Source organism: Pithys albifrons, chromosome 2, assembly GCF_047495875.1.
Source record: "Pithys albifrons albifrons isolate INPA30051 chromosome 2, PitAlb_v1, whole genome shotgun sequence".
Classification (NCBI taxonomy): domain Eukaryota; kingdom Metazoa; phylum Chordata; class Aves; order Passeriformes; family Thamnophilidae; genus Pithys; species Pithys albifrons.
The window spans coordinates 88,123,038-88,136,623 of NC_092459.1; the positions used below are offsets into that span (position 1 = coordinate 88,123,038).

Consider the following 13,586-nt stretch of genomic DNA (forward strand, 5'->3'; position numbering starts at 1 on the left):
AGATGAGAGCCATGTGTAATCACAGTACTCCAAGAGCTGGAGCTTCAAGAGTATTCAAAGAGCAAACCCCAGGGGCTAGGAAAGTGGGTCTCTGGTGTCTCAGGTCACATAGAGGGCTGCTTATACAGTGCCTGGGAGCGATTAGGGGTAGCCTGTATGTTCCCCCAAACAATTAATTATGCTTTCAGACAGTTCACGTGGAGAATAAGTATGGGACTAAACACTGGCTACATGCTCTGTACAGCACAGAATTTAGGGACATACCACTTTCAGCCCTCTACACTCACACTTTCCAATGCCCCCTTGCCACAGATGCTCTCCCAGCACACAAAGCCCAGCAGTGACTGGATGTTACACAGCAAGTGTATAAAGCCCATGAGCAGAAAGCAGATTTCTAAGTAAAGTGGGCTGTTGCCACTGGAAAAACCAGAGCATTCCCAAAAATCCTTGTTTTCATGCTCTCTGTTGAGGGTCAGAGGAGTTCAGAAATTAGGGCTGGAAAAGACCACAGGATGCTGTTTAGTCCAACACCAGTCCCAAGGTTATACTGGCTGTCCCTGCACTAGTTTTGACTTGTTTTTCCAATCTGTCCCTTAAGATGAATCCACCAATGGAATTCCACCACTTTTTTGTGTGATCCATTAGCATAGATGACCCAGGACATGCTTAATAGCTTGAGAGGGAAACAGAGAAAGTAAACACTGCAGTGATTTTACTTTACAGGATGAAAGAAGAGAAGAAAGTCAAACAGAAGTAGGGAGATGGATGGGAAAGCTGAGAAGAGCCACAGAAAAGCTGCAAAGATTTTGAATTTCTTCTTCCAACCTCCAAGAGCTGCATAAAGCCCAGTCCTCCTCTCACCACACCTGGAGGCCCAAGAGGCTTCCAGCTGGTCTACAAAAGAAGAGTGAGAGCCACAGCAGCACCCCATGAAATCACATCACTGCTGGGAGGTGATGCATGAGACCGTGACTGTAGAACTCCCCTCTTTGTCACAACCTGGCACTGACCCAAGGAGTAAGTTCATGTTGGGAAAGACACATCACTGGTATGTAGCACTGTCCTCTTCCACCCAAACAACCTTTTCAGGTTTTCAGGTGTTGGTGGTGCCCATGCCAGGACCTGAATGCACTCCAGCAGTTGGCTTGTTTCAGTCCAAGGTTTCCAGTCTGTTACAGCCCTGTAATAGCAGAGCAACTCCACTCGGTACACTTTGACATTACCACTGCTGTTGATCTTGGCGTATTATTTATCCATCTTCCCAGCCATAAATTTCCTTCCTGGACTCTGTGACTTACTTTATAACCACACTCTTTGCGCTGAGACTGCAAAGCCCTGGGGACAAGACCTTTGCTTCCACACTTTCTATTTAGGGCCATGCAGCTTTATGACACTAACAGAAAGACTAACTTCCCAGATGACTTTGCCGCCAGCGCAGAAGTTTTTTGAAATGCTACTTTTTGGCTACTTACAAGGTCACCGATAAGAGCAGGGATAAATCTAAAGCCCAAGCTGCTACCACATTGGGAGGAGGGGATCCTGGTAACTCGCTTGCAAGTATGACCCACAAAAAACCATAAGTGTCTTTCCCCTGTTTCTCCCAAACAGATCAGCATTAAGTTGCACCCCAGAGCCTCAACACTTGGCCTCTATTTCCCAAGTTTAAAGTCTTTAAGGAGGTGAGTAGCCCCACCATATTATCACCAGAGGCTCAGCTGCCTGCACAAGCTCTGCACCAAGCTTTGGGAGCTCAAGTGAGACAGGGGTTTGCACGGCATGCATTGATTCTGTCTCTCAGAGAGGCCTAGAGCTCACCAGCCTCCTGGCTTGTGCTGATGGCCTCACAAGGCATCTGAAGACAGCAAAGGCCAGAATCAGCTGGTTCATGCTTTGTCCATATCCCGAAATCAATCATTCTCACCAGCCTTCTTGCTCTGGACCTCTGCAAGGGTCACTTTTTGTTGGGGTGAATAAATTTGAACAATGCTTTCCATCCCTGCCTGCCTCAGATTGGAGGAGTCCCTTGAGCATGCCATGAAAGGAGAGGCACATCTGGGCTGGATTACAGGGTGGTGCAGTGGCTTTTATAGCTACAGATTCCTGCATATGTTTCTGAGCAGGACATATATGCTCATACGTCAAAATGCAGAGAGCCCCCAGGGTTGAGGGTCCTCATTTATGTAAGTCTTTCTAGGTTGCCCTCTCTTTGGAGGGCTCAGCTATGGACAACTTGGCAGGCTGGGATCGGTGGGAGGAGATGCTCTAGCTAATCCTTTGGCTGATGCTCTCCCACTGGGCAAGGAGAATTGCTGTCTTTAAAGAACAGAAGCCAAATGGAGGGAATCTTTTACACCATTGAGAAGTGGGTGTAACACTGCAATTTACTGGCATATTACAGCCACATAAGCACTGACTGTGCATGGATAAGGAAAACTGAGGAAAACAAGGGAGGAGGCAATGAGACTTAAAGTAAATCCACAGAGATCTATAATGTTACATCAGATCTATGCCAGTTAGTAAACCAAAGGTTGCAGTCTGCTCTCTGCAGCACTCGTTTATCACATCTTCAGATTTTACACCATGGTCACTGCAAGCAGAATCTGTCCCCTGAGGTTTTAGAAATAACTTCTTTCTTTCAAAACTCTCTTCTTTCACTATCCATGGGTTGAGAAAGATAGGCAATGATGTGTGGATGGAAAAACAACAAAAAAAGAACTAACTTAAAATTAAAACACAGCAAGGCTCCAAAGAATTTACAGATGTCTCTCCTCTCCTTCCCCCCCTGCTTCTCCGTGGTCAGCTGTAAATATTTATCTGGCAGGCTGTAGTGAAAGGCATGGCCCAAAACACTTAATCACAATTCTAGTGTGGCTGCCCTCCAGAGCACCCCAAACGTGGGGGACAGTGGGGTTTTTTTCCGTGGCATTATTAGAGGAAGGTACTTCTGTCATGCAGGTGAACAAGCACCTTTAGAAGCAATTTGTAACATCTCCAACATGGGCTGCTTGGTGCTTTGTTTGTCTTCTCTTTAGGATTTTTTTTCTTTCTAAAAAGTCTGATTTTCTTTTATAACCCTGACTGGGGAAGGTGGGTAAGCCTTGTCATGCCACTGTCAGCAACCTGATGCTGATCGCCAGCCAGAAGTGGAGTTGAAGCTGGACTGGATCATTGAAGAGCTTTGAGAAATCTTTCCCAGAATCAAATGAATCATTATATTTTTATAATTCATCCAAAACTGTTTCACAAGTGTTGATGAGACCCCATCTTCCCTGGCAAGAGCTACTGTCTCTAGGGTGGAGCCTTGGCAGCTCCAGTTGGGTGATTGGCAGAAATTTGGGACAATCGGAAGCATTGCCATACCCTGGCAATTGTAGAGGCTTTGTTTTTGAGGATGCCCAGCAAGAAAAAACATTGGCCCAGGGATTCCTGCCTAGCAATAAGTACCTGCAAAATCAGAAGCAAAACCCTTGGGACCAGGGACTTGCAAGCTTCCCTGGTTTTCACTTTTGCAGTAAGTCTGGCCTTCTGACTGACCTCCCTGCAAGGATATTGGGGAAATTTCCCCATCTTCAATTGGACCATCCTTTCCCACACACAGCCAACCATTACTTATGGCTCTAAACACTGTTTTTCCATACTTTTCCATACTGCTGCTTACATTGGTTCCTGCCATGGTGAGGGACAATTGCAAGAATTTCCTTTCCGGTTGTTCCCTAGATGGATCCTATTTTCCCCAAGACCCTCACATCCTCATTATACCACACTGCCAGTAGCCAAAGCTGAGGATTGCTACACTTAGAGTCATATTCAGAAACAGAGTCAAAACATTTCCAGCAAGTGCACTTAGTATGGCTCTGTTGGCCAAGAGCAGTTGCTTCCTTCTTTGGTTGTGGTTAAGGGAATGAATTTTGTGTCCAAAGGGGGAAAAGCCAATCGGCTTCCTTTGAAAATCTCAGCAAACACTTGTACTCCTGGACAGTGGAATGCAGCTCTAGGGGAGACAGGGACTAGATCAGCTGGACTTCCCAAGCTGTAAGACCAGCTGGACCTCCATGACCTGTTCAAAGGCCAGCACAGGGTAGGGATCATTGCCTTCAGCCAGTGCCAGTGTGATGTGCAGGTTGCTCCCATTTCATCCTAACCAAACTATTCCTCCTTTTTAACTTTCAACTTTTTCCTGCCCCTTTATTTGAATCCAAGGCAGTATCTAGGGCACATAAACACCAAGCAAAATGCAACCGTTGTCTTCGCTCAAAGGAGTCATTGTGCTGAACCTCTCCCAATGGCTCATTCTCCACTTTTATAGGGAGGAGCCAAGGCAGGAGAAAGGCAGGACAGGACCATAACAGACAAAGCTATGGTCCCTGTGGAACACATGCTCTCAGGGCCTCCCTCTAGGTTTGCTCCGGTCTCTCGGTCACTCAGAGCACATGAAGTGGCAGCCAATTTTCACTTTGTGTCCCAGATCCCAGCTTCCCCAACGCATGTATGGCAGAGTCTTCCCTGGGAGAAGAACTAACACGTCCAACCAAAAGCTCAGTTGCTACTTCACCATAGTGATTATTGCCTCAGTCTTCAGCTGAAACACAAATGTATTTTGTTTTTAGAGTTCTTTGCCATTTTCTGCAGGGAGTGGCACACTTTGGCCAAGGAGAGCCATGCATAACGTCATATTTTCTTAGTGGCCTTTATTGCACTGCAATCGCCTCACCACTTATTGCCAAGAAGCTGTTTCACCACCTGATTATTTATCAGCCTGCCTTTATGCCTTCCTGGGCAATGAGATTTCCTTCACTTTCTCCCTCCTTGCCAATATTTCCAGTGGAAATGATGCTTTGTCAACACATCTGCAAACATGTAGAGCTCTTTTAATAGTCCACTTTTTGCTCATTTAGATCAGTATCCACACACATAAATTGGTCTGAGGTTAATCTGTTATCCTGTCAGGGGCCACTGCAATTTTTGACAGATTCTCAGAGCCTAGAGAACTGTTAAGGCCCCCTCCCTGTAAATTTAAATATATGAGAATTTCAGCTTCCTTCAAAAAATAAACTCCCTTCTCTGCTGTAATTATTGTGATCTTGTAATTATTGCAATGCAAAGGGTACCTGAAAATGCAGCCCAGCCAAATCCAAAAGTTTTCAAACCCAGAGTAACCAGTCTCCAAATTTCACTATTTTGTGTCTATTTTTTTAGCCAGTGCTGTGACATTTGAGGCCTTCTTTGAGATTTTGAAATCTCTGGAGCTGTTAATACTACAGCAGCTACTTATGTGCACTTACACTGACTGCAGCGTTACCTGGGGGCTGTGGGATGCCCTGGGAACAGCATCTCCCCTTAGGGCAGGCTTTTCCAAGAGGCTCTGTTTGCTTTGACCAAAATGGGCTGCTGCTTTTTTATTGCATGTAGGGCACTGTATTATGATATTCCCAATCTCTCCAGTGCTGCCATCCTGAGCCCACCCCAGTGACTACACCCCAAAATCTCTGAAAGTGCCCAGGCTCACCTTCTTGCCTTGCAATGTAATAAATGGCAATGCACAGGGGCCCACAGAGAAAGACTGCTTTTATGGTAAGGGTGCCTGGTGCCCTGGAAAAACCAGGCTGAAGGTGAGGGGTGGCTTTGCATTATCACTCCTCTGGTGCAATGGGGACAGCCCCTGGCAGTGCCAGGCACCACCCTGGGAGAGAATGGAGCAGGATGGTGCTTTGCATGCTCATGTGACCAGGACCTGCTCACACCCCATGGGGTTAACATGATATTGAGTTTACCCAGCTCTAATTCCCATCATCTGCTCTGTAACTGGTCCTCATATCCAGCTGTCAGGCACTTGGTGTAGCTGACTCATCCATCAGTCTCTGGTCCTTTGGGGCACCCAGTTACTGCTGCCTTCATACCACTGAGGCAGACCATGGCAGGGATGGGGAGGGCATGTGGGGGCAGAAATATTTGCTATACTGCAACTGCCGCCAAGCTGACAGCAGCCAGCCAAAGACGGGTTTTCCCACGGTCCCTTCACCATCCCATCAGTGCCGGAGCTGAGGTGCCAGCCTGGCCCCTGGCTGCTGGCCAGTTTTCAAGGGGTGTGGAAGTGGAAGGGGCTGCCCAGACCCATCTGGAGTTCTCTGACCCAGACATCAAGCATGATGCTGTTTTGGTGATGCACTTTGTCCTCCTGTTTTGTGAGCTAAGAGTTTATAAACCCAGAGGAAGAAGTGCCTCCTCTTCCTCCCAGGCACCACCAGTCCAGCTTTTGTGTGCAAGCACTTCTTTGCCGCATGCCCTTCAGCTGTAAACGGGTCTCTGCTGCTCACTCTTCCTTCTTACCTTATCAAAGGAAAAAAGGAAAGAGAAATCAGGGGGATCTTTGCTGTTTTCTTTTCCTCTTCAGGAACTGATTACACAGTGAGAACAGCAGTGTCACCCTGGTCAGAGCCACCCTCCTGCCCTCCCAGGCTCAGCAAAGTGGCTGCTCCAGGTAAGCAGGAGGCTCACATCACCTGCAGGCACCGTGGGGATCTGCCAACCTGAAGGTAGCTCCACATGTTTCACCATCTTAAAGGGACATCTTGGGTTCAAGATCACATTGGCTCAGGCACATCTCCATCTCCCTGATATTGGTCTCAGGGTCTTTCCACCCTTTGCAGACACAGGGGCAAGTCTATGCTGGCAACTGGACATAGACAGCATGGAACTTCCCTCTGTCCCCATCATGAGGGGAGTCCCCACAACAGCCACACATCCCCAACAACCTGTCTCAGCCAAGCTCATGAGACGAAAGGATGACTTCAGGAAGACCCTGTGTATTTTGGTCCCTACTCTTCATGTCACAAGCCCAGGAAGCCCAGACTATTTACCTGATACAGAGGGAGACAATGAAGTGATTCAGAGATCAAGACACTTTTCCTTTTTCAGAGGGAAGAAATACAACCCTGCTCCTTTGTAGCATGTAAACTGCTCAGCTGTGCCAACAATAAGACAAAATGTGTTGTTCTTCAGTTTACATAGGAGCATCAAAGGCCAGGCCACCAATGGGCTCTGCATGGTTGGCACAGCCACCAGTCAGAGGCAGCAACAGCATCTCCAAAGCATGATGGTGGCTTCCAACCTGTGCAAGTTCTAGAAGATGAATTTCCAAGTGGCTATTGTAAGGAAAGCACTAAAATCTTGCCAGGTAACTGCAAGATGCTATGGGAAGGTGGGACGATGAGTTACCCAGTCTATGGCACCCATCTTCTTGCAGCGGCAAGCAATCACGCAGCAGGTGGCCCCAGCTGACAAGACCCAAGTCCATGGCACATGTCCAGAGCATTTTCTGGCATACTGCAATGAGCCCAAGAGCCTTGGCCAGCCTCACTGCCACAGAGCAGCAGCAGCACCACTCATAGAGCAAAGGTCTTGTTGTGCAGAAAGCCTTTGGCAGCATCCCCAGCTCAGCACCAGGAGGTGGCTTTGGTGGGCCACCATGAAGTTCTGGGTCCCCTTGATAAAACCAGAACATAGGAGCAGCTCTTGTGCTCTCCTGGCCTGTGTTTCCTCTTGAGAGAGGCTAGAGAGGTATGGAGGGACTCTCAGGCCTCATCCAGTACATTCTGAATGGGGCTGCAGTCCAGGCTCCTATAGCTCAACCCAGCCTTGGGCAGAGCCCTTCAACTGCCCCAGCTCCCCACTCTGCTGAAGAACAGCAATAACACCCTTTGGTCACATGGACAAAGCTCATTGAAGGAGCTATGGGAAGTGTGAAGCCTGTGTAAATACCTTGTTCATGGTGATGTTCTCAGATACCACTGCCTGTGAGCCAAGGCACAAAGAGATTGGAATCGCACAGCCCACAAATTATAGGATATGTTCTTCTTTTAACTGGTACTTTCAGATGATCCCAGTCACCTGGAATAAGTTTGGGTGGTTAACCACTCTGCATTATCTACATCAAGCACGCCAGGTAGTGTCGATGCTTCTGTCACCTGCTTTCCCTTTCATTTTAAACACAGCTGAAAGTCTTCATGCAACCAACAATTTCTCTAAGGACCTAAACAATGTGCTTCCTCTCGTCTACATTTCAGCTCCAAAGGGAGGATCTTTCCTCTATGCTGTACCAGTTGGTTCAAAAATAGCCAATAAACTCAATATTTTGGTGTGCACAAGAAATAAAATCCTATTTACCTCGAACACTGTGCTATCTCTCAGGGCAATCACAAGGCTACAGTTTGTAGAGCACCACAGTAATGAAAGTCCCAGAAATACCATGGAGATGGAAAGGTTAGGTGATTTAATAGGAACCATACATGCTGCTCTGAGTTTTCTGAGTAATCCAGCTTCTGCATGTCCTCACTGAATTACAGAAATGATGCATCATCTCCCCTTTTCTTGGCTTCCTTACAGGGAATGAATTTGCCCCTGAGACCCTAATTGCTTCAAATGCTCTCTGCTCTATTTATATTTGATTTTACCCAGTGGTTTCAAGCAGTACTGATCCTGAATGACTGTTGATCTAAGGCTGTACCCTGGATAACATCTGCTTTGAAGGATTTGTGTGCAAGTCTGTTTGAGTAACATTACACAGGGCAAAGAGGGCTCAGCTCTTCAGTTAGAGGCTTTATAATGATCCTGTCAATACAATGTTTTTCTTTACAGCCAGAGCCATGTGACCACAATGGTTTTTGTATCTGTGGACTCAGTTTCAGGCTAATGTCTATCTTTCCACTATCTTTGTGTCAGGTCCTTGCCTTAGCTGCTTCCTGCGTCAGTTTCCTCCCCACAAACTGCCCTTAGCTCCCCTTGCTTGGGCCATGGTGCAGCCAAAACCTTGATAACTCATCCCGCCCTATCTAAAAAGGGATCTTTCCTGCTCTGCCTGGTGGAAATATCTGCAGCAGGCCCCACTGCTGGCAGCTCTGCCGTCTGGAGCTCAGCAGAGAGGAGTGGCATCTCTTGCTGCTACTGGGCAGAGCAGAGGAAGGAACATTTGTTCCCTTCTCTGGGTGCACAGAGACCCTCTTCTTGGCCTGGGCAAAGTGATACCTTCTCTTTGCTGCTGCATGGACAGAGACAGCTCAGTCTGTGTGGTGGTGGAGGGTGGGGGGCAGGAGGAACATGTAAAGCAGACAGATGGCTACACAGCCAGCCTGGTTATTACCGGAATAAATTGGGTAAATCACAGGCTAAGCAGTTGCTCTCCCTGCGGTAGAAGAGGATCTGACACTGTGATTGAAAATTAGCAGCATCTCAGAGGCAGTCATGGCTGGGAAGCTTGCTGTGCTGGGAAGCTCCGCTCAATCGGGTGTTGCACTTGAACTATGTTATTACTGTACTTTAAACCACAAGAACAAAATGTTTGGGACATGCTAATGACATCAGGAGAAACAGAAGCATTTTGATTTGGTAGTAATTGTAGTAATTATGAGAAGACATGAATACAATATAATGGGTCTGATTATTTATCATCATTCAACACCAGAAAGAAAACAATGCTGGTAAATAGCAGAGGGTTTATTTTGGGGAACTGTTTAAAGCCAGGAAAGGACAAAACATCTTTCTTCAAAACAGGGCCCATGGAAGCTCTGTGGTGAAGATCTGAAAAAGGCTTTCAGGATTCACAGGAGTTGTGTATGATCGAGGTTTGGCCCTGATGTATTTGGCTTGGTTGTACTGCCAAGGTCAGGTTTGCCAAGCAGCCTGCCATTGGACAAGAACCTCGCCAACATACTGTCAAAAGTCACCCCTTGGCAACAAAATCACCCAGGGTAGAACACTCTGGTTACCCTTTTTGGAAAAACTTGGTAAAGGTTCTTCAAATGCTTCCAGGAGTGGCACAAACAGGAGAGCTATAAGTACACAAGGACAGGTTTCACAATAGCAATACTTGCTGTCCCTCAATGGGGAGCAAATGCCTGTGAGACCAAATGCTGTAGCCTGCCAGCATACTCCCAGGCCACTCAGATGCTGACCTGCCTGCCTTCGGACGTCTGCAGGACATGCCAGAGCAAGGTAGGCAGAGCTCCCAGGGGACCCTTCAGTAGAAAGCAACTTTCCTCCCATTGCAGATGGTAACCACTTTCCTTGTCAAAGGGGCTTTGTTGTCTCCATTTTCCTCCCCACTGGCACCCAGCTCCCGTGGCTCCTTCAGTTCCTCCACTCATCTGACCTTGGAGCTACTATGCTGTGAACGTGTCACATGGGAACATGCAACCAATGCTGGCCAACCCACTTACAGATCAAGCTATTATTATGGCAAGCACTGATGTGAGCAGCCACAAAAAGGAAAACAGAGCTTTGGGCTCCTCACGTGTCCGGAGCTGTCTGCATATCCTGCTCTGCCTTAACTGAAAACATGTGGTCAGGTCCTGCCAGGCTGACACGCAGCTACAGCCTGAGCAAGCTCTCAAAGTATCTACAACTTCTGTTTCCTCACCCCTTGACTTGAATAAGCCCACTGAAATCTAGTGCAGGAAATTGTGAGATACCAACATGCTTAAATGTCCTCCTCATCACCAATGTTACTTCTGCAGAGCCTTGCTGTTTCAGCTGCACCTTCTTTGGCTTGCTCACTCCTATATGATGGTTACCAATTGCTGGAGGATACTTATCTCTGCTTTCCTAATGTGTTCCCAAATTCCCAAAGGTAATTACATGTATAATATACCCATTGTAATCCTGCAGCCATGCTCAAGCCAGACTCACTTTGTTCCTATGATACCTGCACACTGGCCTGCCCCTAAGTACAGACCTGACATACTTCAGGAACCTGAGCCTGAGCTATGCCCCTGTGACCAACCTCTGCACTTAGTGACCATGGATGCTTCAGGCTCAGCCTGGCTGTGGTGAGGGAAGTGATGGATACCAGGCAGCCCTGATGACCTGGGGACCTCCTAGTAAGGTCCCAGAACCCACACAACGAGGGCAGAGGAGCACTAGGATGCCCATTAGCAGCCCATTTGTGCCCCAGGCTTCAAGCTACTCCCTGATGCTGGCAGCTCTGTAGATGAACTAGGTCATCCCCAGCCTTACCATCAAATACATGAAGGCCAAGTCCCCACTGAGGTCTCATGACATGGAGGAAGTCTTGGAAGAATAAAGGCAGAGACAGCGCTGGCATGCCAGGGTTGGTTGCTGGTGCATGTGCCTTTTCAGAGCTACTGGCCTAGCGTGAACTCTGGCAGGAGCAGATTCTGTCACAGTGGAGGGGGAGGAGATGGGGCTACCTACCCCCAAAAATGCCCCTCACCAGCCTCCTTAACCAGAGATGGCATTTGTGTATGCAGTTTCCTGGGGAGTATTTTTCTTTTTTCTTCTTTCTTCCTTTCAAGTCTGCAGCCGTGTAACTACTGAGCAGCCTCAGTGTCCCGTGGCACAGTGTTCCCCAGTGCAACCCTGCACTCTGTGCAGATCTGCCTGCAGTTGTTTGCTTTGAACCTGCCACCTGCTACTTTTATTTGATGTCCCTGAAGTTCTTGTCTGAGAAGATCAGTGTACAATCACACTCTAATTTGTATTGAGGTCACTTTGTTTTGAGTCACTGTTGTCCAGGTGCCTCCTTTTTTTTAATTCAATAGTGAAAGCTCCCAAGGGCTTCAAGGGCACAGATCAGGCATTTGTAAATTTTTCTTACCTTTTCTAATAATTTCTGGCATGATGCATTGCAAAAAGTCTGCCAGTTATTACTACAGATGGCTGAGACTGCAGAAACAGCAAATACTCACCACCCTTGCCTTGGTGTATATAACCTATTTGTATATCCTTTGTGCATTGCTACCTGCAGACACTTGCGAACACACAGCCTCATTCATGCCCCTCCTCAGCACAAGCTCCTCTGCCCATGCCCCAGATGCAGATTCACCAGCATCCATTCTCACAGGTCCACACCTGCTTGCATGTATGCCCCTTACCCCTACTCCTCCAAGACTTCCTTCTGCTTAAAATATAACTAACGTGCCATTAATGCAAATGCCACAAGCATATGAATGCCACTGTTAATGCACTCTATGTCTGTATCAGCACATACCCTGTTCAATCCTAACTTGTTAAACACCTTTGAATGCATTCTTCTGCCTTGCCACAACATGCTATGCAGCTTCAGGAAGAGCAAGGAAAAGCCCAAAGTCGTTTGGAGGAGATGGTCTGTCCAGCTGGAAATTCTGCTTCTCAGTTGTTCCTGTGCCAAGCCATGTTTCAGTGGCCTCCATTTAACCTGCGGTGAGAACCCTGGCCCTAGCAGTGCTGCCAATTTTGCCTGTTTTCCTAGTCAATCCAGTAGGTAGGCAAGCAGATAGGTCAACACTCAGCACACAGCTGGAAATGGAATGGTGGGTGTGTTTTCCAAGCATCACCATACTTTGTACAACAGAGATGGTGTGTGTGCCACATATGGGCTTCACATGGAGCTCTGTCAAAGACAGACCCAGGCGAGCACAGGCCACCCTGCTCATGGGTGAGTGTAAGAGAACAGAGACTTCTGCACAATGAAACACACAGAGATTGAAATATATATATATCATGTGTGCGCATGAACATAGAATCATAGAATCATAGAATCATAGAATCGATTGGGTTGGAAAAGACCTCCAAGATCATCGAGTCCAACCCTTGGTCCAACTCTAGCTCATTTACTAGATCATGGCACCCAGCGCCACGTCCAATCTGCATTTAAAGATCTCTAGGGATGGTGAATCCACCACCTCTCCGGGCAGCCCATTCCAATGCCTGATTACTCTCTCTGTAAAAAATTTTTTTCTGATATCCAACTTAAATTTCCCCTGGCAGAGCTTAAGCCCATGCCCCCTTGTTCTATTGCTGAGTGCCTGGGAGAAGAGACCAGCCCCCACCTGGCTATAACTTCCCTTCAGGTAGTTATAGACAGTGATGAGGTCACCTCTGAGCCTCCTCTTCTCCAGGCTAAACAACCCCAGCTCCCTCAGCCTCTCCCCATAGGACTTGTGCTCCAGTCCCTTCACCAGCCTTGTTGCTCTTCTCTGGACCCGCTCCAGCATCTCAATATCCTTTCTGAACTGAGGGGCCCAGAACTGAACACAGTACTCAAGGTGTGGCCTCACCAATGCAGAGTACAGGGGAAGGATCACTTCCCTGGTCCTGCTGGCCACGCTATTTTTGATACAGGACAGGATCCCATTGGCCTTCTTGGCCACCTGGGCACACTGTTGACTCATGTTGAGCTTCCTGTCAATTAGTACTCCAAGGTCCTTTTCTGCCTGGCTGCTCTCCAGCCACTCTGTGCCCAGCCTGTAGCGCTGCAGGGGGTTGTTGTGGCCAAAGTGCAGGACTCATACATAGATATGTATGAGAAAACGTTCGGACAACACAAGAGACAATCCTGTGTGCTGGTTCACTGAGTCTCAGGGTACACAGGTAACAACCCACTTTGCCACTGCTGTGAGCTTGGTTCCTCTCTGTTATTTTTATAAGGCCATAGCATTAACCTAATTAATCTACTTTAATTGGAGAACAGTAATAGCCTAAACGGTCCTGCTTAAACAGCCGCCTGTCCCCATTCACCCTCCAGCAGACGGTTAACACAGCTGAGCCCGGGCTGCATCTTGGCACAACAGTCCTGCTCTCTTTGCAGGGTTTGT

The 13,586-nt window shown here is 47.6% G+C and overlaps 1 protein-coding gene across 2 annotated transcripts in view; it reads left to right on the forward strand.

The window, feature by feature from the left end:
• Positions 1-5,085, forward strand: part of SLC4A1AP (solute carrier family 4 member 1 adaptor protein) — a 42,175-nt gene extending 37,090 nt beyond the window's left edge. The window contains exon 15 of one of the 2 annotated variants that reach the window (XM_071576942.1): positions 724-5,085. In XM_071576942.1, coding sequence (XP_071433043.1) covers positions 724-757 — 34 coding nt within the window. In that variant the 3' untranslated portion in view covers positions 758-5,085. The remainder of the gene's footprint in view (positions 1-723) is intronic. The other variant, XM_071576976.1, reaches the window with a different exon arrangement.
• Positions 5,086-13,586: the final 8,501 nt, after the last annotated feature.